The sequence below is a fragment of the Macrotis lagotis genome, chromosome 5 (assembly GCF_037893015.1).
Source record: "Macrotis lagotis isolate mMagLag1 chromosome 5, bilby.v1.9.chrom.fasta, whole genome shotgun sequence".
In the NCBI taxonomy this organism is placed as follows: Eukaryota; Metazoa; Chordata; class Mammalia; order Peramelemorphia; family Peramelidae; genus Macrotis; species Macrotis lagotis.
The window spans coordinates 200,876,099-200,901,871 of NC_133662.1; the positions used below are offsets into that span (position 1 = coordinate 200,876,099).

At 35.2% G+C, this 25,773-nt stretch overlaps 2 protein-coding genes across 5 annotated transcripts in view; one reads left to right on the forward strand and one right to left on the reverse strand.

Annotated features, from left to right (window-relative positions):
* MFSD14A (major facilitator superfamily domain containing 14A) overlaps positions 1-19,836 on the forward strand; it is a 41,690-nt gene extending 21,854 nt beyond the window's left edge. For 3 of the 4 annotated variants that reach the window (XM_074188253.1, XM_074188250.1, XM_074188252.1), the window contains exons 3-12: positions 3,064-3,126; positions 4,091-4,218; positions 6,383-6,497; positions 9,560-9,778; positions 10,311-10,424; positions 11,201-11,272; positions 13,654-13,766; positions 14,832-14,929; positions 17,523-17,686; positions 18,651-19,004. In XM_074188253.1, coding sequence (XP_074044354.1) covers positions 3,100-3,126; positions 4,091-4,218; positions 6,383-6,497; positions 9,560-9,778; positions 10,311-10,424; positions 11,201-11,272; positions 13,654-13,766; positions 14,832-14,929; positions 17,523-17,686; positions 18,651-18,857 — 1,257 coding nt within the window. In that variant the 5' untranslated portion in view covers positions 3,064-3,099 and the 3' untranslated portion in view covers positions 18,858-19,004. Of the gene's footprint in view, positions 1-3,063; positions 3,127-4,090; positions 4,219-6,382; positions 6,498-9,559; positions 9,779-10,310; positions 10,425-11,200; positions 11,273-13,653; positions 13,767-14,831; positions 14,930-17,522; positions 17,687-18,650 lie in introns of all 4 variants that reach the window. The other variant, XM_074188251.1, reaches the window with a different exon arrangement.
* SASS6 (SAS-6 centriolar assembly protein) overlaps positions 16,613-25,773 on the reverse strand; it is a 35,996-nt gene continuing 26,835 nt past the window's right edge. The window contains exons 15-17 of the mRNA XM_074188249.1: positions 24,802-24,896; positions 21,654-21,748; positions 16,613-21,551 (exon numbers count right to left, since the gene is read on the reverse strand). Of these exons, the coding sequence (XP_074044350.1) occupies positions 21,457-21,551; positions 21,654-21,748; positions 24,802-24,896 (285 nt within the window). The 3' untranslated portion in view covers positions 16,613-21,456. The remainder of the gene's footprint in view (positions 21,552-21,653; positions 21,749-24,801; positions 24,897-25,773) is intronic.

A 25,773-nucleotide genomic window follows, 5' to 3' on the forward strand; every position in this document is an offset into this window, starting at 1 on the left:
TCAAGATAGATCTGTGTCTCAAAAGCAACAAGATCTTGGCAGATCATCTCTAACTCAAAGTGGTCAGAAATCCTGCAGGTGGACACAATACTGCTAGAGGAGCCTTGAAAGCCTCCAAAAGAAGCAACTAGCAGTACCGCCTTAGCAGCATTCTGAGAGATAGCTCAAGTACTCTTCCCCCAAATAGGATCATGATCCCAGAATGTTCTGAACCTTACAAATTCTGTGGGAATGCAAATATGCTGGGAGGTAGAAATAAGCCTAGGTGATGCAAGGCATGGCCAAGTAGGACTAGCTGTCGTACTATGGAGAAAATAAAGGGTGGAGTGATGAGTAAACCAAAAAGTCATTGTCAAGTAAAAAGAAAAATTGTAGATTTAGAGGTGCTTAAAACTTCTCTTTGAAGAAAAGCTTCACTCCAAATTACAAGCAGAGATTCTAAGGAAAAAATGAATTTTCTGTAAGGAATACATGATTATCTAGAAGATAGAAATAAAGATATAGATGTAAACTCTTGTAGATAGAATTATAAATAAAGTAGCTTAGGAGCAATATTAGTAATTAAAATATTAGCTTATCCAAGCAGCCTACTCCATAAGACCAGATTGGACCAATTGGGCAGCTAGGTGGCACAGTAGATAGAGTACTGATCTTGGAGTCAGAAGGACTGGAGTTTGAATTCAGTCTCAGATACTAGCTTTGTGACCTTGGGCAAGTTACTTAATCCTGATTGCCACACATACAGGGCCATCTCCAGGCATCCTAATTCATATCTGGTCACTGGATCTAGATGGCTCTGGTGAGAGCTAAGCTGGTGACTTAGCACAGCCTCACTCAAATCCAATTCATGTATTTATTTGTCATGGTCTTATTCTAAAACAAAAGACAAGCATCAGACTAGACCAATTACAAATCAGTGACTCCATGATGCAGCAAGAAATATCAGAATAAAATCAAATTTAAAAATAGAAGAAAATGTAAAATATCTGATTTTTAAAAACTGACCTGAAAAATGAATCAAGGAAAAGTATCATTGAAAGCTCTGTATATCATGATTTAAAACAGAAAATTCCTAGACACTCCATTTTAAGAATCATAAATGAAAACTGCAGAGTCAGAGGGCAAAGTGAAGACAAAGCTCCCACCAATCACCACCTGAAAAATAAATTTCAATGAATACCCTCCCAAATCCAGAGTTTCTGTCAACTCTCCAGAAAGAAAGAATTCAGGTACCAAGGGAAAGACAAATTTTTCTTTAAACAGGAAATTTTGAAATGCAGCATTCCAAAAAGTATAATTAATAGGCTTACCAAGAACAATATCCTACAGAGCTGAGTATAACTCTGTAGTGTGAAGAACAGATTTTTTTTAGTGATATAGACATCTTTGAAGCATTTTGATGAAAAGACCAGAATATACCAGGAACTTTGAAATGCAAATATAAAAATCCCAAGTAAGGTAAATTTACTTGAGCAGTTGCAATGAACTTTATGGATATAGTAATGTAGCCTTAATGCCCTCAAAAGATTTAATGATTTAAATAAGAAAAACAAGATGTGGATGCGGACTGATTCTGAGGATTTTAATGACAATTTTGTGCAGCTGTGCCTCAGTTCAGTACACTTAAGTACAATTCAAGACAAGACATCCCCTATCAAACATCCTAATGTCAGTCATCCTTGAAAACAAAGGATGAGCATTAGACTGATTACTCCTTCTGAGCAGGGACTGTTTGCCTTTGTGGCCTCTAGGTTCTGCAGGGGCCTGACACCTAGGAGGTACTTAAGAAATGCAGGCAAAAGGGATGAAACTTCCTTATTCTAAAGGGGAGATTTTTTTAGAAGTTACTAGAAACTAAAGGAGGGTGACCCTAAATTGGGAAATTGCTGGACAAAAAACTCAAGCTGTTTGGGTTACATAATTATAAGAAAATATTATCTTGCTGTAAGAAGCCACAAGAGAGTTTAGAGAATCATGGGTAGTGAATTGAGCAGAACCAGAGGAACATGTTACACAAGGACAACCTTGTAAAGAAAAACAGTTTTGAAAGACTGAAGCCTTCTGGTTAGTGAAGTGATATACCAGGTCCCTCAGGGAACTAGGATTCCTTTTGTGTAACTGCTTTTTTTTAATGTATTTTTTTCTTTCAGTTTTGGAAAGGGACATTACAAGATGAACAGTAGAAAAACAAGTAAAAGGGGGCCATTGAAACATTTTTTTTTTAACTGGACAAAAGAAAAAAGTTCAGAAGGAAGCACAGACAAGCAGGACAATTCTGAAAGAAGCTTGTTTTATTACATTTATTTTTTTAAGCAAGTGGTATGAAGATTTAGTTTCATATATAATCTATATATATGAAAATGTTTCTTGGTTTTGGGGGGTGTTTAAATTCTGAAAAACTTTTTAAACAAAAACTCTACTATGTGTTCTGTGTACTTTGTTAGAATGGGATGTTGCCTTTCTTTTGTCTTCCCAGCACTGAACTACAGGGCTCATGTGTTGATTATTATTAGACTATTAGGTAAAATATCCTAGGTAGAAGATTAGGATGAGAGTATTTAAGGTTGTGTAATAGATATTAGTCACTTCTCCAGTTGAAAGCATAGATTCATTATAATAGTCCACTCGAGCATTGGTTTTTGCTTTATATTCAAATGAATGGATATGTAATATTCACTTAGGAGGCTATTCATTAAACATTCGTGGAGGTTGTATGGATTTGAATTTATATTAGACAGTGTGATGTGCAAAAGAAGATAAAAAGTAAATAAAACAAGAGTCTCTTCCCTCCAGAAACTGCTATCATCTATTCTTATACTTATTTTCTCTATTTTTATTCATTCATTCATTCATTCATTCATTTTTGCAAGGTGATGGGGTTAATGGGATTTTAACTCAGGTTCTCCTGACTCCAGGGCCAGTGCTCTATCCACTGCGCCTCCTAGCTGTCCCATACATGTTGTCTCACACACATTTTCACATGTTTTTATGAAATAATTTTTTATGTAAAAATCTGTTTTTATGTAAATTGCATTATATTTATAAGAATAAACTTTTTTTTAGGTGTTACATGAAACCTTCCCTAAACATACATTTCTAATGAATGGCCTCATTCAAGGATTAAAGGTAGGATCAATGGATTTTTTTTTGTACATAAAAACACATTCATACAAAATTGTAAACAGGCTGTAGTAGGAATTTTAAATGTTACTTCATTTCTAATTTTTCATAGCAGATTGGTATTTGGAATTGCATAATTTCTTGTAGACTATACTTTTTGTATCTATAATATATATATATTTTTTAGGTTGTTTTTTTTTTTTTTTGCAAGGCAAATGGGGTTAAGTGGCTTGCCCAAGGTCACACAGCTAGGTAATTATTAAGTGTCTGAGACCGGATTTGAACCCAGGTACTCCTGACTCCGAGGCCGGTGCTTTATCCACTACGCCACCTAGCCGCCCCTATAATATATTTTTGACAGTATATTTTGCAGTATGTCCATCTTTGAAATTAACCATTTTATGACAGAATGTTGTATTTTTATTTGTGGGCACCTTTCCAGAGTTTTTTTTTTTTTAGATAAGAAATTAAGAATATAGAAGTGGAAGTAAAAAGAATCTGACTTTCTCTGTACTGCAAAGATTTATCAGTGATGCAAATTTAATGGGTACTTCTAGAAAATAAAGTGTAGTAACATCTTTTTTTTTAACATATGCCATTTCTCATGAAATTGATTACAGTGAAAATCTGTCATGGCTGAGAATTATTTTGTTTTGAGTCCTCTTTGAGCACTTCAAATGGTTTTAGCTATTGTCTGAATCTTTTGCTCTTTCCAAATTTTGATAGATGAGTAAAATAGAAATTATTTTCATTGATCTAAAGTTGCATTTCAGAATCAAAACTTAAATTTTTTTTCTTAGTCTTAATAATACTATCAGGATGTTGTTTTAAATGTGTCCATGAAATAGTGTTTCTCTGGAAGACAAATTGGAAACTATTATTAATTATTTACATATACAATATGTCATTTTTCTATGTGAGAAAAATGTTTATATGTATTTTAAATTTCATTTTTAAAAAATTGTTTTAGGGATTATTGTCATTCCTCAGTGCCCCTCTTATTGGTGCTCTGTCTGATGTTTGGGGTCGAAAATCCTTCTTGCTGCTAACAGTATTTTTCACTTGTGCACCAATCCCATTAATGAAGATCAGCCCCTGGTAAGTAATTAGTTAAGATTTTAAGCAGTTAAATACTACCCTTCATCCTCTCTCTCCTAATTTCTCTCCCTCCTTTTTTTTTTTAATCTGTGGGCTTAGTCCCCCCCCCACACTCTTAAACTTGGTTTTGATATTTGGGTTTTTGCAAGGCAAATGGGGTTAAGTGGCTTGCCCAAGGCCACACAGCTAGGTAATTGTTAAGTGTCTGAGACTGGATTTGAACCCAAGTACTCCTGACTCCAGGCCCAGTGCTTTATCCACTGCGCCACCTAGCTGCCCCCATTGGTTTTGATATTTGTAAAAAGACTTGGAGGGAATATAGTAATCAAATTAAGAATTGTAGAATTTTAAAGCTGGAAATGATCTGAGACTAGATGATCTTCAATTCTCCCATTTTGCAGATGAAGAGAATTAGGTCTAGGGAATTTGATTTATTTGAGCTTACTCAGTCAGGGCTTTCCCTTTTCAATTCATTAAAACTTTGCATAATGGTGAGTTCTTTACTGCCCTTGGTCATTTTTTCTCCATAAAAGTAAAAATCTACAGAACTGAATTGGTTTGAGGTATTGATCTGGATAGAGACTGTGCTTTTATCTATCTGAGTTTTAGCCTTTTCTTTAAGGCAGGACAGAGTTTAGAGGAGAATCTGTAGCCAGTCCCACCTGAATTCAGGTTGCTAATTTGAAAATGAATAAATTCATAGTTTCTATGACTGTTAAAGGTCCCAGAACCAAGCCCTCCTGCCCTAGTTCCTTCAAACACTTTAGCTTTCACAGTGAATATAAATTTTTCCTGTTGTAAATTTTTGGTTATTTGTATTGAGCTCAGGTACATGTTATATGTGTGTGTGTGTGTGTATAAGTGTGCATGTATGTATGTATATATAGGCATGTGTATAATGTATGTAAGCACACAAAATGCCTAGATAATACATACATACATACATATGTAAATACATACATACACACACACATATAGACTCATATCTTCTCCCTTCAAAGAACTCTCATCTTTGTGTGTGCATCTTAAATTTGAAGTTGGTCTAGTTTTAGATCAATATAGGTTAAACATTTATTAAAACTTGGAACTTTAGTAGGTATCTCTTCCTGAATTTAAATGTAGAGTGGCCTTATCTTTGAAGAACATAAATAAGCTTCTCTGCAAGTATATATAGAGACAGAACAAAGATTATAAAAAATGTTTTTTGGAAAAAAGATAAGAAATAAAGTCCTAAATGAATAATTATTTTGAAAGTTTTATTACTACATAAAATCTACAAAAGCATCTTTTAAGACTGGAATCATATGCTGCATGGAAATTTCTAACAGTATGCTTCCATATCACTATCACCAATTAACTATTATTTTATAAAGAGTTGAAGTTAGTTTGTTTTTTAAAAATTCTTCCAGATTACTCTTTGGTAATTTTAGTATCTTCCAGTTTTACTCAGGAATACATCCTAACAGATTTCTTCTGATTTTGTTGGTTTAGGCATAATTTAGAAAGCTCTAAAAAGTAACTTCTTGAACAGTATCATACAAATGGAGCTACAAAACACATATTGACTAGTGCATAATAATCAATTTTATTTATTTTTAGGTAAAGTAGCAAACATAATAAAGAATACAGAAGCTCTTCTTTATTTTAAAGAATGTCAACAAGCCATAGTTAGGTATGATGATGTTTGTCCTTTGTTCTCAAAGAAGACTATAACATCAGAGAGGGATGCTATGACAAGCTCATGAATTAGATTTGAATGAGGGAGCTGTGCTAAGTCATCAGCCTCACTTTCTCCTACAGAGTCATCTGGCTCCAGTGACCAGATATGAATCAGGACCACTAGAGATGGCCCTGGAAGAGAGGCAAGGGACTTGAGGCCAAATTTGACCTCAGGTTCTCCTGATTCCAAGGCTAGTTGCTCTGTCCATTGCACCACCTAGCTGCCTAGTTTAGGTGTAGATTCTCAGGTCTCTTTTTGTCAGGTGGTCTCTTCTAGCCCTTTTTTGTATGAGTCACTTATAAAAGTTAAATTATTAGAAGCAGGATGTTAGTAATAGCTCCAGGAAGACAATTACTCTCTCAATTCAACTATCTTAATTCTAATTCACTTGTAGAGGAAAATTCTAATTGTGCTAACCATTTCCTGTTGGTTATCTACTTCTAGGTGGTACTTTGCTGTTATTTCTGTTTCTGGGGTTTTTGCTGTGACTTTCTCGGTGGTATTTGCATATGTAGCGGATATAACTCAAGAACATGAAAGAAGCATGGCTTATGGGCTGGTATGTGTCATTTGCTGAGATACCTTCTTTCTTCAAGCATTAGACAATATACTCCAGAAAAATCCTATCCTACTGCTAATTGATCTTGAATCATTACTTCACATTTTAGGTTTTTTTGTTTTTTGTTGTTTTTTTTTTTTTTTCAAGGCAAAGGGGGTTAAGTGGCTTGCCCAAGGCCACACAGCTAGGTAATTATTAAATGTCTGAGACCGGATTTGAACCCAGGTACTCCTGACTCCAAGGCCGGTGCTTTATCTACTGCGCCACCTAGCCGCCCCTACTGCGCCACCTAGCCGCTCCATTACTTCACATTTTAAAGAGGAAAAAAAGGCAAATAAACCATCATCTGGGAAAAAGTGGTTACTTTGAGAAATCAAATCAGATTAAAAACAATTATAGGATGCTTTGTCTTTCAAAAATGGGGGGGTAGCTATTGTCAGAGGAAAGAAATTTCTGAAATTTACAGAAAGATTACAGGGAGAAGTGAGAAATAGTGAGAAAACCAGGATGACTCTGAATTTCAAGAACTGGAAAAATATCTTTTGACAATATCAAGGAAGCTAGGTGAGAGGGAGGAAAGATATTGAATTTGGCATTGAACATACTGAATTTAATATGTCTACTGGAATTTAAGATATCTGAAAGGCATTTGGAGATACTTGATTAGTTGGGTGGTTAGCAGAAACTCTGGGCAGGGCAGTTATCAACATAGAGATGGTAATTAAGTCCACCTAACTGATGAGCTCACCGAATGGAAGTACTGTAGAGGAAAAAAGTGGGCTCGGGACTGAACCTTGAGAGACACCTACAGTTAAAGGGAATACTCTAGAAGAGGGTCCAGCAAAGAGAGGTGTGCTGAAACCAGAGGAAAGAAAGTATTAAGGAAGAGGGAGTGAGCTACAGTGTCAGAGGAAAAGGGAGTCATTTATGCTATCAAAGGAACAGGAAAGTGATTCATGGTGTCAAAGGCTGCTAAAAGGTGGAAGAGAATGAGAATAGCAAAAAAGGCTGTGCTTTCAAAAGATTTTTAAGGTGTAGCTATATTGATGATGCATTAAAGAAAGGAGATATTTGAAGGAGGGAGCAATAGAAAAGTGAGAGGTAAAATTAGTTATATTGGTAAAGACAATGGGAGAAGTGAGAGATTTTTGGTAATGAAGATTTGGCAACTAATAGATGTGGAGGGATGTCTTATAAGAGTAAAGAATTTGTGGTTATGAACCAAAAGTAAGGGAAGAATGATGGTGACCAGCTTTTGACAGAAATAAGGAAATAAGGAGGAATTCTCCTTTCAATAGTATACTCTTCAGCTAATTGAACTTATTAAATATGTCTTCCTTCTCTTTATTTTATCATTACCCTAATTACTTCAGGGAAAAGTTCTTTCTGGGCTAAATTTGGTCTCCCTTTCCTTTAAATAAAGATTGTTAAAATTTTCTCATTCAGATCAGATCAAGGACTTAGGAAAAAAGATTAAGGTTTTTTTTTTAATAATATGACTCCTAAAGTGGCAGTGAGGAGAGGATTAGGGGCAGGGGAACATAATATATTTTCATAAACCTGTTTCTTGTCAACTTGTTCTTATAGTTGTCCAATATTTGGCTTTATTGTTAAATGTGTCACTAGAGCAAGTGTCTGTGATTTCTTTGGTATGGAATCTCCCTCCCTCCATTGATGAATAACTTATCTGTAATTTTGTAGATTGTTCTACTAGATTACCTAAGGTTCAGAGATATCTATGAATTTCTGACCTAGAGAGAAGTGTCCAAAATGTCATGTCTAATCCCAACCCCTTCCCCTTAAGCATGGCTCTACCCCCAACACAGTTTGAGGAAATGTTAAAAGGAATCTTAAATAAGGGGGGGAAAGTCATATTATGTTAAAATATTGTTTTGGATTAATATTTCAAAAGATTATTCAGTCTTTTCCTGGACTACTTTTTTGTTTTTGTTTTTGTTTTTTAATTACATAGTTTGTTTTCCAATTACATACAGTGGTAGTTTCTACCAATCACTGTTTTTACAGGTTTTCGAATTTTACAATTTTTACTCCCTCCCCCTCCCCCAATAGAAAGCAATTTGATATAGGCTCTACATTTGCCACCATGATACACATAGATCAAAATATTAACATCTTGTGAAAGAAGAAACAGATCCAAAAGGAAGAAAGAAAACATTAGAGATAGCAAAATGATGTAATACATAGGACAACTTTTAGAAATTGAAGATAAATAATCTCTGGTCTTCATTTAAGCTCTACAATTCCTTCTCTGGATACAGATGGCATTTTCCATCACATCCCCTAAAATTGTCCCTGATTATTGCACAATGGAATGAACAAATCCATCATGGTTGATCATCACCCCAATTTTGTTGCTAGGGTGTATAATGTTTTTCTGGTTCTGTTCCACTCCGCATCAGTTCATCCTAGTCTTTCCAGTCTTTTCTGATATAGAGCTTGTTTTCTGCCCTTAAACTATTGCTTTTTATTCTTGGTCCCACTGACCTAGTCTTTGAAAAGAAAACTCTGAAAAGAGTTTTATTAAAGAAAACTATGGTGATGGTGATGATGATGATGATGATGATGATGATGATGATGATGATGATGATGATGATGGGTGTACGGAGGTATTTATATAGTACTTGAAGTTTTGCAAAATACACAACAACCTTGGGAGGTGGTTGCTACACTTTTCCTCATTTTACAATTGGGAAACTGAGGCAGGTGGTTAAATGACATTTCCTAATATCACATAGTGGCTGAAACTAAATTTGTAATCTTCTTAACTCCAGGTCCAGCATTATCCACTGTATTATCTATTTCTAGAGAAACTAAAAGGAGATTTTTTTTAATATGCTTCCACAGAAGCAAACTGTTGTTAAGTAGTCCAACATTGTATCTATATTGGTACACTTTAATGAGGAGTTGAGGAAGTAATGGAATTCTCCAGAAAATATCTTCATTATATCAAAATGCATGGTTACTTTGTAAAGTGACAGATTATATTTCTTCCATCATACCCATAGTGAGGTTTCCTCAGATTTATTTGGCATCTTTTGCAGGTTTCAGCAACTTTTGCAGCAAGTTTAGTAACCAGCCCTGCTATTGGTGCCTACCTTGGACGAGCCTATGGAGACAGCTTAGTGGTGGTCCTTGCCACAGCTATAGCTTTGCTAGATATCTGTTTTATTCTTGTTGCTGTGCCAGAATCACTGCCAGAGAAGATGAGGCCAGCATCTTGGGGAGCACCCATTTCTTGGGAACAGGCAGATCCTTTTGCAGTAAGTTACTTATAAAAGTTAATTATATGCCCCTCCCCCCCAAAAAAAGGTGAATGGTATAGATGTTTTAATTGTTTTGCTTTTTATTTTTGAGTTCTGAGGTCTCCCAACTGGGTAATTATTTATTAACTCCTGATGGTTTTATGATTTCATTGACTTGGAAGTTGTCTCAATTCATGTAACTTGCATCCTGTTCATATCTCCCATTCGCTGTGACTTCTGTCCCAAAAAATTTTCCTAAAAATGTTTACCCAACATGCTGGAGGATTTCCTTATTTTTCTCCTGACAATTTGAGGATACCAGGGTAATTTTCTGGTTCTCTTATCTGTCAGCATTGTTGTTGTTGTTGTTGTTATTGTTTTTAAAAACACATTTACCTAGATAATAAAGCTAAGAATATACTGAATTACTGGAGTAAACAAAATAACAAGTTTGTTTTTAAAAATCTGCTAAAAGGCTTGTCTTTTACATATTAAGGTTAATTGATTATTTTTGGTTGAAGACCTCATAACTGTCTTTTTCTTGTTTTAGTCCTTAAAGAAAGTGGGCCAAGACCCTGTAGTGCTGCTCATTTGCATAACAGTGTTTCTCTCTTACTTACCGGAAGCAGGCCAATATTCCAGCTTCTTTCTATACCTCAGACAGGTAAATAATCCAATTCTGACAAAATGGAATTTTTTTTCTTGCTTCAACCATAAATATTTTGCATTTATTTAATTATTACTAAAGAGTTGCTTTCAGCATGAGGAAACATTTCTTCCCTGCCCTGGAGTTATGCTTTTGTTTATAAAAGCAGTACTAATTTTTATAAATAATATTTTGTTTGGCTAATACTATTAATCACTTTTCATGTTTTCTTTTACAAAATGTGGATACATCATTCTTTTATATACAGTGATGTTACTAAACTTTTCTAGAAGGATATAGACTTTGATGGACTTCCTTCCAGCTTTGCCCTTCTTTTGGTGTTATTTGGTACCTTTTTTTGACCAGTAACAGACATTTGAGAGCTGTCTGATTATGAATAACATGGAAATGCTTTGTCTTTCATCTGTACAGATTTAAATGGATCATATCTTCCTTATATAGCACCAGAGAAAGAATGGTTGTGTGTAAAATAGACCTAAAGCTGTTCTTTTGAAGCAATTTCCAATCATTTCAATGTTTTCTCCTTATCACAATACATTATTGGCATGCACTAAGCCTGAATCTCCCAAAGAATTTCTTTGGAAGGTACATTAAGTAATGATTTCAAACCTATGAGATATTCTTTTGGTTCAGTACACATTTTGTTGAATACTTGCTATAAGCCAGGTACTGTTTCAAAGGTTTCTTCTGCAATTTAGTTTTTATTATGCTGTTGTAAATTAAACTTTAGTGTTTATTTATTATCTATTAACATAAGCTTTTTAAAATTCTAGATAATGAGATTTTCACCAGAAAGTGTTGCAGCATTTATAGCTGTCCTTGGCATTCTTTCCATTATTGCACAGGTGAGTCCTACTTCCAAACTTTAGATTGAACCGCAAATATTAAGCTTTCTGAACTATCCAGAACACTAGTGAGTGTCAAGGAAATTGTGGTAGAGTCAAGGAGACCCCTGTTTACCTTACTTAAGCTCTCTGACTCACTTTCTTCATCTGTCAAATAAGGGGATTGGACAACATGTTCTGAGATCCTTTCCAGCTCTAAATCTATGATTCTTGATCACCATGGGAAAGGATGGGTGTCTTCTGGGGGAAAAAACATCTTAACTACTTATTTAAAGCGATTTTTTTGTTTCTTTGTTTTAAAAGACTTAGTTTTAAGTTGCCCCAAAATGGTTCAAGAGTGGAAAAAGTGATTCTCTTAAAAGCAAGGTAATTGAGTTTGAAAAGCCCAGCCTTGGATTTTTTCTAAAATTATAGGCAGTGAGTGTCATTAAGTGACACTCATAGGATTTAACAAGTCACATGATAGAGAAAAAGCAATGTTATGTGTAACTTTGCTCATATAGTTGATTAACCTTATCTAGAAGTGAGCAATTTATATTTCTGTCACTGTTTACTAACTCATTGAAGAGGAAGACCAATTTCAGGATAAGGAATCTAGACTTTTATTGTGTTCTTCCTTTTTTATTTGTATAAGACCTTACATTTATTGATAGAGATTAAGAGTTGGAAAGCCTAAAATTTAGTCTCAGACCTGGGTGTCTATAGTTAACAAGAATAATCCAATTTAAAATTTGGCTCTAGGGACCAGCTAAAAAACTGACAGGTTTCAGTTTGGCTCCTGAGGATGTTGCAAGTGAAATCGCAGAGTTGGAGTTTTCTAGGACCTCCCAGTCATGTCCAGTCTGACTTAGCTTAGCTCCTTCTTACTCGCATCCAAGTCACCTTCCTGAGATCAGGATCTTCGAGAATGAAGAACCAACAACTACTGTTTCTAAGTTAATTTGCATTTAATTCATCAGATATTGAAAAAGTAATAAAACTTTTATGACAAATTTCTAGCAGTGCAATATCATAGCATTTTATAGAGCTCTTTAAGACTTTAACACACTTTATGATGATTATCCACAACAGTCACGTGAAGGTGCCATCAGCATCTTTTTTTTTAATAGATGAGGAAGGTTAAGTGACTTGACCAGTCACCCAGGTAATACCTGAGGCAGAATTTGAACTTGGTTCTTCCTGACACAAGTCTCATGCTTTTTTTTTTATCCACTGTACCACCTAGTTACTGCTGATGTCTTTATGAATTTACAGACATCTTGCAGTGACTTATTTCTTGAGTATTACTCTAGGGGTTTGTAGCTCAAAGGATGGGAACTATTGATCTGTTCCAACCTCTTCATTTCAAAGAACATCAATCTGAGCTCCAGATTAAGTGATTTGCTTAGCCTCACCCAGGTGACAGAATCAGCCTTTGATCAAGGTCCATCAACTTCACATTGAGTATTTTTTCTTCTCTCCCATTCTATTCTACCTCCCTTCCCCCCCATTATTCAAACTATCTCTTTGCACCTTCATATGATAGTTCTGCTAGTACTTGCCTTTCTCTCCCTTATCCCTATTCCCATTCCCCACTCCACCTTTCTTTACCATGGGATGCCGTGCTCTCTAGTATTGTGATTATCTCAGTTCCAAATTTTCAGTATCCTTCCTATAAAATGTTAAGCACCTCATGTAATGAAGGAACAGTAGATGACTTAGAAGTCATTTCCTTTATGAACCTGGGCACGAGTTTCCTCTTCAGTAAAAAGCTTCTAAATTATTTGTTTCAATATGTATGATATCCTCTACATGTGTTTCCATTTTTCAGGTGAGAGCATCTGCCTGGTCTAGGTCATAAAAGTTTCTATAACATGTTAAAGTACTTTACATCTTTAAAGTTCTACAACATAAAAGATATTCATTTCGTTCTGCAATATAAAGTATTATCTCCACTTTGCAATTCAGTTTCAAAATGTATTCCTCTTAAGTGGTTAAAATGCTAACAGTGACTAAATTGTGACGTTCCATTTTACATGGGTGCCCCATTATGTTCCATTTCTGTTATTTTTTATTTATTTTTTAGTTGTTTTTTTTCATTTCCACTCCTAGGATTAGCTTCTTATTCAATAGACTACTTTGGTTAGAGGCTTGATTTAGAAGCCAATGAACAATAATCTGTGAAGTAAAAAGTGTGACATAGCAAACATGAAACGTTTGTCTGGCTTTCCTCTTAATCCATAATGGTTAAAAAACAAGAAACTTTTCTCCCTGGCTCTACAACACAATATGATTTCAGGATAAGTTATTGCTAGAAATGCAAACCAAAGATAAGACTGGTGAGATCATTAAAAGTATTCAGCAGCTCAAAATAGTTTCATTTTTTTTTTTTATTCTTACAGACCATAATATTGAGTTTACTTATGAGGTCAATTGGAAACAAGAACACCATCTTACTGGGTCTAGGATTTCAAATATTGCAGCTGGCATGGTACGGCTTCGGTTCAGAGCCTTGGTATGTATACATATATATATCAGTACTTTTGATTTTATTGTTAAGTGTATCTTGTCTCACATGGAAACTTATTCAAGTATTTCCTACTATGTTATTTTGTCTCCAAATGGGTGAGAATCTTGTACCTTGTTTCATTTGAGTTTTCTATAGAATCAGTTTGAGGGGAAAGTTCCTATTTCCCAGATAATTAATTAATTGGCTGAGCCTTCAAGCTTGCTTTAAGATCAATGACTCTTCTGGACTTTAAATAGTAGCTTAGTTTGACATGGTAGCTTAAAAAAACACCCTTAATAGCGTGTTTTACAAGATCCCTTAACAACAAGGACTTACTTAAAAGTTAGTTTTATTGATCATTGTTTTTTCTGTTTAGAAAAAAAGAATTGATTAACCCCAGTGTTCTTTACTGGTGGCAAACCAGGAAATGAGTGAGAAAAGTCCAGTTGTTTTGATCTTACTTCCATGACCCTCCTTCTCAGCTTTTCTTGCCACAGTCTGGTTTCCTGCAGTGAGGTGACCATGATGCTGGTGTCAAGATGCCCACAAACGCCATTATGCCCAGGTATCAGGGGACTTGACCCATGATCTGCCCTGATGTTTCAGTACAGCTGATCTTTTGACTTAAAATTTATTTTTTTTATATTTGCATTAGTCAGGTTTTGTGTGGGGGTGGGGTGTTTGAATTTATTTTTAAAAGGGGCCTGGAGTATGGATTTTGTAAGCTTCAAGGTTTTTTAAATATCAGACAATATTCCTTGGCATCCTAGATAGCTCTTCATTAAAATTTCTCTTAAATAACTCAACGATTTCCCTAAAATTAGCTAACTTTTACTTACTGGTGTCTTCAGACTGACACAGAATAGAATGAACACCTTGAAAAACAGGATTAGTTGATGGTCCTTCTGGTTTCAGAGTAGTATTCAGAAACGTGTCAATATATTCTATAACAGACCAAATTGTCTCCTCCCCCAAGCCCCACTAAAAATGACCCAGTTGCAGGAATGAACCAAAAAAAATCAAATTTGCTGATTTTATTCTGGCTTTTGCCTTCTGCTCTTTTGCTCACAGGATGATGTGGGCTGCTGGGGCAGTGGCTGCCATGTCCAGTATCACCTTCCCAGCTGTCAGTGCCCTCGTTTCACGGACTGCTGATGCTGATCAACAGGGTATGATGGGAGCCCATGGTGTAGTTATTCAAAGAGAGGCTTGCTATCTGCTATTTGAGTATACCTCATTATTATTTGACACATTTTTCAATATAGAGAAAGGATAACTGTTGGCCCAATATTTAATTTGCCTTCATATTTTTAGTATACAGACCTCTTGGTGAGAGATTACTCCCCAACTCCATTTCTGATTGAGAAAGATTGGTTATCAAAATATGATTATGCATTTTCAAAGATCAGTACTCAAGATATATTTTACCTTTTTGTTTTTATGAAACAGTGTAGTTTAAGGGTATATAACACAACTGCTCATAACTTTCAGAGAATTTCATGCTTTGCTCTTTTTGATGTCTGAGTATATACAAATTTAACAAAATCTGGCAAGAATAATATAGGATATATTGAGAATGGAGACTGAGACTTTTAGAAGAGATTAAAAATTTGAGGATATTTGACTTTATGATAATGGGGGGGGCTTGTGGTAACCATTTTGTTGTTGGGAGACTTCAAACTTCAGGCCCCAGGTCCTGCTGCTGTCTGTTTTGTGACCATTAGAAAGTTCTCTAGCTTCTCTTAGCCTCTTTTATTCTCTTAGCCTCTTTTATCCTCCATACTGATTTCACTGGGCTGTAGTGAGGTTCAAAGGAAAAGCTATGCAAAAGCATTTTGCAAAATGAAAAGTGTTGCATACATAAATTTCAGTTGATACCCAGAACAAAGAAAATCCTTAAGTGGAATTTGGTTTAAAAGACTGCCTTTTGATACCAGATATACAAGTACAAATAAAATGCTCCAATCTAAAATACTCTAATCTTCCTCAATTAAAATGCAAGTTCCCTCAAGGCAGGGAACTTGCATTTTAATTGAGGAAGATTAGAGTAAAAAGGGAACTAATAGAGTTTGGGAGCAGAATTGATTGGAAAGCTGTAGCTAATGGTGGGGAAGAAAAAGTGAAGTGAGTAAGCATTTATATCATTCCTACTGCTTTATTAAATGGTACCTAGGTGGGTAGATTACCTACCCTAAAGTCAGGAGGACCTGAGTTCAAATGTGGCACAAGCTGTGTGACCTTGGGTTAAGTCATTTTACTGATTGCCTCACATCCAGGACCATCTTCAATCTTCCTGATTCATCTCTGGTCACGGGACCCAGAGACTCTGGAAGAGACAGTGAGGCTGGTGACTTAGCATAGCTCCCCTCACTCAAATCCAGTTTACTTGTCAAGGTATCACCTCCCAAGATGTGATGGTCTTCTTTGAGAACAAAGAACCAATATCATCAATAAATATTTCATTTGATCTATAAAATCTGGAAGGACATATTACTTCATAGTACAATAGTGGAAACCAGGCAGACAGAGGTTAGGCAACTTGCTTAGGATTAAACAGCTAGGAAATATTTGAGTCAAGATTTAGACTCAAGATTTTTCTGAGTCTAGACTCAGCTCTCTGTCCTCAGGAGGGCGCTCAACAGGTGGGAGAAGGGGATTGACCTGGAGGAAGGACATTCCAGAGCAAGAAGTTTGCACTGAGGACCAGATGAGTTAATGGCTGAAATAATGATTTCAAAGTTCAAGATGCCATGTGCAGGGAACCCAAGAACTAGAGGACCTTGTCCATTTTCTCTCTGTAGAGTCATCTTGAAATTCATTTCTGGTGAGGCTCCTCATAAGACTGAACCTCTCTTGGATAGCTCAGTCTTATCAATCCCCTGCTCTAGGACTTGCTGCTTGGGCAGTTTCTGTTCCTACTGCCTCCAGCTTTCCATTAAACTGTCTTGAATGGGCTCCTGCTGTGCTCTCCCCACAGGTCCCTTGGGCAGGAGGAAACCTTTCTAGGTTTGGCTCCTTAGGGACTTGATGCCTTTCAGGAAGGAGAGAGAGATCAGAAGGTTAGCCTTTAAAAGAGCACAAAGGTTAGAGGTGCCACATGTTCTGTGTACTTTCTGGAGGAGTTATGGGGAAATCCTGGAGAGCCAGAATACTCTTAATTTCTCTGAGATTGAGAAATCTAACAAACTGCTTTTTTTCCAGTCAGTAAAAAAGTTGAAGAGAAGTCCTGTCTTAATTAAAATGGCATTTGTGGCTGGTTAGGGAGAAAAGGAAAATAACTTAACAAATAACTCCTGTAATGTGGGGTGGGAGAGCTTCAAATAAAGCTTAAGGTCTTGGATGTTCTGATAACCTTGCTCTGTAGCCCATTTCACCCGGTCTTTTTGTGACTTTGTTGGGAGGCATTTGCTAGCCGAGCACACCCCATGCTTTTCTTCCTGATTCTTAACGCAGTTATTCATTGCCTGGATCCCTAAGTCTTGACCACTGGGTCCTCTTTGCACAGATCTAGTGTGAACCCCTCTAGTTTCACCACCGGCTTCCATGTACTTGTCCACACAAGGCTAGAGCTCTGACCCTTTTTCCCAATTCAGATACACACCTACCTATCTTTTATTCTCATGAACAGTGTGTGTGTGTGTGTGTGTGTGTGTGTACGCACACGCGCATTTTTCTTTCTCCCTCTGCTTGATTTCAGGACTGTAACTGCAGCAAAGAAATGGTTGAATTTTCAGTAAAAGCAATGTGTTCTTTACCTCTTAGGTGTTGTTCAAGGGATGATAACAGGAATCCGAGGATTGTGTAATGGGTTGGGACCAGCTCTTTATGGATTTATATTCTACATATTCCATGTAGAACTGAATGAACTGCAAATGGCAGAAACAGATTTAGGAACAAACCAAGGCTCTCAGCACCACACACAGGAGGTATTTTCTTCTTCTGGTTCAACTCTAATATAAAAATTTCCTTAGGCTGCACTATGGACATATTAAAAGAAAGTTTATTTACGTTCCATGTAAGAAACTTTATTTTCTGATCAAATAGAATATTAGAAATTCATTACTACATGCTACTTAGAATAGATTTCCTACCAAATTAAGCCAATTATGTATACAAGACTGAATTTTATCAGAAAGCCATTTGCACTGTGGTGACTTGATTTATACATTTCATCTTATTGAAAAACAGGTCATGACTTCAATTTCCATGTTTCCTAGTACTTGACAAGTGAACTCTAGATTTGAGATGACAAAAAAAATTTGTTAGTTTGACTGTAAGTGGAAAAATAACATACTATAGTACAGATTCTTAGTTATTATAGACCTAAAAGGGAGGACTATATATTATACAGGACTATATATTATACAGGTTTCTTTTGTAGACACTACTTTTCTTAGCAGTTATGCTTTATTTCCAAACATAGAAATACTGACATTCCTTTGCCTGCTTTGAAAAATTTGGTATCCTTCTGCAGTTCAAATAATTTGGATCCTTCTAAACTTCTTCCCTCAACTCCACCATTCCCTCCCTCCAAGACTTTCTTAATCTTCTCCCTAACGTGAAACACAAAAGTTATAACAAGAATCCCACCTTCAGATAAGATCCTGGGTGAAAAATAATTTTAGTGATATCATAATCTTATTTTTTCCAGGGTAAACAGATTGTTCCAAAATCTATAAATTATAGCTCAATATTTCTTTCGGGCAAAAATTTTTATAATTTATCAGAAAATATTTTTATATCAACACTTCAAAGCCAAACTTAAGAAGAATGGCTAAGGGGAAGAAAGTACATTCTTAGAACAGATCTAGGAATAGCAATCTTTCTTATTCCTATGAAAGAAATTTAGGAACAGATGAGATTTTCCTAATTATTTTTTTCTTTCCACAGAATTCCATCATTCCTGGTCCCCCGTTTCTCTTTGGAGCCTGCTCTGTTCTCCTGGCTCTACTTGTTGCCTTGTTTATCCCAGAACATACCAACTTAAATGTAAGAGCTGGCAATTGGAAAAAACATTGTGGTGGTCACAACCATCCTCACAGTCCTCAGGCTCCTGGGGAAGCCAAAGAACCATTGCTCCAGGACACAAATGTATGACAACAGACATAAAAACTTTTGTCAGCTCCTATTTCTTGGTTTTTCACCTGCAGTTCTGGATGCATATTCCATTTTCATCCAAATTTCATTTCATACAGTTGTCTTAAACTTCTCTGCATGAAAAATAGAATTGAGCAATTCTCCAAAGATGTCATTTTTTCTTAAGAGTCTTGTTTCACACTGATCTTTTGCCACTAAACTTTATTATAAAGCCTTAAAGTTTAGATCTGGAAAAAAGGAAATAGTTGTCCTTGAATAGTCGTCTCCATGGCATATATGCCTTTGCATCCATTTCCTTAAGGTGTTGAGCTTTAATTCTATTTATGCTAAGTCTCAGTGAGACACTTGTAGGTAGCATAGTTGTAGACCCAATTATTTTAATGTTATAAAATCTTGGGTCAGGTAATTCAAAGCCTTATGCACTAAGTAAGGAAACGGCAAAACATTTTTTACTTTTTTTAATTTTATTTTTTACTAAATACAGAATCATGTTTTAAGCTTGCTTGCAGAACAGTAATTTTTGAAGAAATATATAAGTGCATTGGGGGGAGGTGGGGCATTTTATGAAATAGTTATCAGACCATTTGGTATTTAAATGGGTGGGTGTTTAGAGCCTACTGACTCAAGCACAGCGTTCCAAAAAGTTTTCAAAAATATACCACTGTTTTCATGTTTGCATAATCACAAGGTCCTCAACACTTGAATACATACAGAAACTATAAATTATACAATAAATGGATAGTCTTGAAAATGTCAATGTGATATCTTTGATATAGTGGCCTTTCAGGATTGTCATAAGTAACACTTTACAAAGCATTAGCTTGTCCTAAATTTTCAGGACCCTAAAAGAGAGCTTTATATAATAATAATTACTGATGTGAATTTCTCTAAAGTGTATATTTTTGTGTCCAGTTATATTATTTAAGAAATGTTACTTTGTATATAAATTGTGTATAAAATATTGTATAGTTTAAAATGATTTTCTTGTCTGTGGTTATTGCTTTTGGTTTTTAAAAACTTTGACCCATATTTTTCAGCATTTTCTCTAACAAATGTGTTTGTATTATATAGATGTGTTTATTTCTATGAAGAGAAAATGCTGAAAAGTTTTATAACTTCATTTCCCTTTAAAAGCTTGCCTTGGCCATTTTCAATAAACTTGGGACATCATAAAAACCAATGACCAAAAACCATTTTAATATTTCTGTTAACACTAAAGATATAACATTGATTACAAACAACTGTACAACTTTTGCACTGCACAACAACTGAAGAGTTTAAGAGGTAGAACAGAGTAGATGGCAAATTTGCAAATTCCTAGCAAGTAATATGAGCACTTAAAAAATGCTTTGGTAAATCTTACTAGGTTGCTTTGACATTAAGTGTTAAGGGGAAGAAAAAAGTTGATTTCCTTTATAAACAAAATACTAATTTTTACTACCCAAAGCTCACATTCAGTTTATAAATAGATATACTATACAGTATTTACAACTTCATAATTCACATTTCATTCAAGTCATTGTAATCTATACTTTGAACCTTCATGTTTAAAAATTAAAAATTTATCAGTTATGTACAAATTATCTAAAGAATTAACTGCAAAGAGAAAACAAAACTGGAGAAGGGAAAAGGAAATATAAATAAATTACAGTCCCAAGACTTTTTTTAAAGAAAAGAATTACCATTCAAAATATGCTGAGATACTTTGTGGCAATTAATTGTGCTCACAGTCTATAGTACTGCATGTAAAATTTCACTGTTAAATTTTTCTTGGCTTATTGAACATTTATATTAAAGCTCAGGGCAAAACTCAGTTTCTAAATTTTGCACGGCTACTAAATTTAGACAAAGGGCCTCTTGATAAAAAAATTTCAAATTAAAAAAAAACTTGTACAGAATGTGTTTTGAAATTACTCAGTTTAGACAACATTTCAGCCTAATTTGGTTGTTAGCTTTGCAACACTGTCTAAACAAGTAGGTTAAAAAACAGGTATGGTAACATCACTAGCTAGGTTTCAAGGGAGTCACGAATCAAAAAAAATATTTTGCACTTGTAAGAATTACATTGATTTCTTAGTAAGGAAGTTAATTTGTTAATTAGAACAATATTCCAATTTAACACTTTATGAAATCATATATAAAACTAAATTTTCTATTAGAAAAATCAGTAGACAACCAAACAAAGAATTTTTCTTATTCAATTTCCAGATAAGGTACCCCATGGGGGAAACATCAGCACTCTTTGGTTTTATCTTAAAATTACTTTCCCTTAAAAGGATAATGGCCTTTCATAATAATTTCAGTGAAATACATAGGCAACTACTACCCTCAAAATGGTACCAACGCAGAAGGCACTAAAAATTCCATCACCTGGGAAATCTAGCCCAAGATCAAAACTGAAGTTTAGTTCTTACTCCCATAATATTTTCCACATGTAGCCAAGATAAATTCTCCTGGGATTAAAACACTAAACCATCAGTCATCACCTAACTCAAAGTTATCTTATTCATGTTGGTTGTGTTTATATGTTGAAGAGTTGATCTTCAACCAGAACCAGTGCCATTCTCTCATACTTCACATAGGAAAACTGAAGTTTTGGTCACTGTCCAGGAAAATATGCTGAAGCTACAGGAGGCAGTACTACAGGTTTCGATGAAGCTTGTAAGGTTGTTAAACAGCCATCCTTCTGATGTTCTGTAAAATGGAAAACAAATACTCTTAGACTTCATACATATGTGAAGTTTTAAATTAGACTATAAAGAAATTTAATTTAGACATAATTGAGAAGATTCTTACCTGGATTACTAAACAGGTTTTGACTAAGCCCTCGTAATGGAATGCTATCTTCCCTTTTCTTCAAATATTTGGATTCCAGGCTCAAAATTTCACCACTTATCAAAGGGAAAAAAAGTACTTCAATTTTTTTTCCTTAAACAGATTATTCCTTAGTAAAAATCCAATAAAGTTCAGTAACTTAAGTCTGAATTCTGTTAAAATATGGTTTTAGATGAGTTAAGAGATGATTTTATATGATAGGCTAGAAAATAGCAAATGATGAAAAATGACATCAACAAGGTAATCATTAATACTACCTTTCTACAAAAGATGAACCTTTAATATCTACAAGGAGCTGACCACAGCCTAGTGAACAGATACTTGATTAAACCAATTGAATAGACACAGGCTATTATGTAACAAAACTAGTTATGAGACCAGTTCTATAATGAACCAAACATGCCAGAGGAAAACAACATTTACTAAATCCTGGCCATTGCTTCTAAGTCAGAAGGGTCCTCGGGGTCTATCTATCCTGTACAACAGGATGACTGGCTATACAGCTTTGACTTGAAAACCTGCAAGTGCATCTATTTCAACTACAGAAAGCTGTTGGGAACTTTTTCCTTAGAGTGAGCTAAAGTGGATGTCTTTGCAACTTCCTCTCATTGCTGAAGGGCAAAGTGGGATAAATTCAATCCTTCCACATATCAATCCCTCAAAATATTTAAACACAATTAAATTGGCTCATCCAAATTCTTCTCCAAGTCTCATACTGGGCTCAGGAGAGGTGATAAACACAACATATCAGATATACAGCTAGAAAATAAGATTTCCAAAACAGAACCTTGTGGGGGAAAACCCACAACTGGGGACAGAACATGAATAATGATGCCAAATGTTAGAATGTTCTTTGTTGTAAATATTGTATAGTATATACTCATAAAATGAATGTGAGTAAAACTAGTATTTGGGATACCTCTAGGGCAAACTTTTTTTTTAGGTTTTTTTTTTTTTTTTGCAAGGCAAATGGGGTTAAGTGGCTTGCCCAAGGCCACACAAGCTAGGTAATTATTAAGTGTCTGAGACCAGATTTGAACCCAGGTACTCCTGACTCCAAGGCAGGTGCTTTATCCACTACGCCACCTAGCTGCCCCTACGGCAAACTTTTAAAGGAATTCAACCTTTTTCTTTCCTTTAATCCTTAAATATGAGAGCAGCCTGGTAAGATTTGCCAAAGCATTTTTTTAAATGCTCATACTTTTTTCTTACAGTGTCCAATGATACAGAGAAATCAAGAGAACTGTGCAATCCTATACCAGGTAAAAGGTGAACTGACTAATGCTTTCTGAATTCTCAAATTATCCCCATCCTCAGCAGTACCACTACTTGACACATTCCAAAAAACGGGGAGGAAGGCCCTACATAGAAAATATTTATACAAAGTACTTGTATCATATTTACTCAAAACACTACTATAACAAAACAGTCCCTACTCTCAAGAAGCTTGTTCTAATGGAGGAAACAACATTGTATAGGTATAAGATGAAAAGGGTGGTCCCAAAATCCTTAGGTTAAGTGATCAAAGTAGATGATAATAAATTTTGCAATTTTTATGGGAAAAAAAAACCCATCTATTTCTGATAATGACTCATTTGATTCTACCAAGAATTTTAATAGTGAGAAGTTTAAGGGTCTAAAAGGAAGTGGTTGTGATTTGACTTGCTTTTCCCCCTCAAGAAATCTTACTGCTTCAGTTAAGACTAGCCTGCCCACCCCAGAGTTAGCAATTGTTATATCAAAGAGCTGGTGCCTATCAATTAAGGTATGGCTGAACAATTCATGATATATGAATGTATTTTTGCTTGTTAGTGACAATGCCAGAAGAAAAGTTCAGAGAGAAAGGAAAAAAAGGGAAAGCTTTGGAAAAATATGCTAAATCTATATTTTTAAAAAATAAATTATATAGAAATTCAAGTTTCTTATTCAGATCTCTGTTTATGAAAATGTTTCTTCCTATTTTCTCAAATTTAGCACACCAAAATAAGTCCTGGAAAAAGAAATATTTCTCCCTTCTGTCCTAGTCTTCCTTCTCAAAAAGCCTTAGGATCAAAATAAGTTCCCCTTGTTAGTGCCTCTGTCTTTTAAAGGATGAAATCATTAAGTCAAAAAATGATTAGCTGCTCAGCAATAGGCAGAAATTCACCCATCACTGAATGTACCTCGTCACACTTGTGATGTTTCCTCAAGCACAACCTATCATACTGCAACAAGAGATAAAAAAAAGGTATAGCCTGGGCATTGTAATAATAAGAAATGGAAAAAATAGCTAGAGGAAGACTGTCAGATTAAGGATCCTTGTGAAGACTTTAGATAAGTTATGATATTATTAATGGAGGATGATCCCATGCAGATAGGATAGTAGAACTATGAAAATCTTTCATTCCAGTCCATCAGGCCCCTGCAGCCATCTTACTCTGTAAAGATGTCTCTTACTAGCCAGTAGCAACCTTCTCACAAGAGTTTTCCATTCCTTTTGGCTTCTCCCAATGAAGATTCCTCTGCTCTCAGAGTCAAACAGCAAACATCTATTGGGGCCTCCTATATATCATGCATCATGCTAAGCTGAGGGTCCAAAAAGAAGTCAGATAGCCCCTGTCCTCAAGGAGGGGTCATATACTAACTGGAGAAGACAGCAGAAAAAAAAGAAGCTGAACAGGCTGGGGTGGGAGGAACATATGGATGAAGTCCTGGTGGAAAATCTGAGGAAACTGCTTTCAGAATTGATTATATCTTGCAGAATGAAACTTTTCAGAAGAAAAAATAAGTCCAGGAAAGTAGCAGGTTGGGAAATGATAATCCTATTACCCTTCATCTGATCAGTTAGTTCCTGGTGTATCCATTTAGGAGATCAGGACCAGTCACATGACTCCTCTATCTCAGGATTGGATCCTGACCACCCTTCCCCACCCCCAATACACATACATGTGCACTTGGAAACTATTCAACCATTTCCAGTTAATCTAGAATCAATTAACATTAAAGAGACATGTATTATTTACATTTAAGTTCTCAAATTCTTGCCATAGTAAATCTAAAACAATTTGACTATAAAATAGAACTGCCAATATGCAATATTTTAATTATATAAAATAAAGAAGGTATTTACTTTTCTTTATCAGTTGAGCGAGGTACATTAATAGATCCTCCTGAAGGAACGTCTCCTGAAGTATTTGTTTTTGCAAATTGCAAGTTAAACTGAACCTGGTAAAACACAAAAACATTTCATACATTTAAAGCTGTGAAATCTAATAGTATATTGTGTAGTTATTTTTCCTCCTAGAAAATACTACAACTAGTCTTTTACTAAAGCTTATCCATTTTTTTAACATATAAAAATAAAGTATAAAAGTATAAAGATATAGTCCCCCCAGCTGCATATAAAAGGTGTGACTGTAAAGGATATTTATTTAGAATCACCAAAATTAGATGACAATAGTTATTAATAAATTGTAACTGAAGTCCAAGATGATGTTATTAAACATAGTGTTTAAATTTCTATCTGCCAATCACCCCCAGATATAAACTGGATCATCAATGATCCAAGCATTAGGCTGTTGTCACCACTATGCTTCAATTACTGAGGGAACAAAATATTTTCCCCATGAAACTGAAATGTCTCCAATATCTCTTCTCTAATATAGTTCACCTGACACATGTCAGGATTTCTACACAGTAAACATTATTCACTCCTCTTTGACCAATGTAGATGAATTCTACAGGATAAATTGTTGAGGTCAAAGCTAAAACCAAACTTTTTTTTTATGGGTTTTACAAGTTCTCTTTCTTAGTTTCCTCCTAAAAACCTGGATGCTTTCTTCATGGGTTATATTGGAAAGATCATTATTTCCTTATTACTATTTTCTTCCAAAAAAATATTTTCTCCAGTTTCCCAACCCTTTTGTTATTTTTATTGGTCACTAAAAGTAAAAGTATGATCTTAAAAATGTTCAGGTTAAGAACCAATTTCTACAACAAGAATATGAATGGATAAATCACTTGAATACCTCTCAACCTGAACTTCATTAGCATCTACTACCTCTCTACCTCACAACACTACTGTGGGAGATGAATTAAGTGC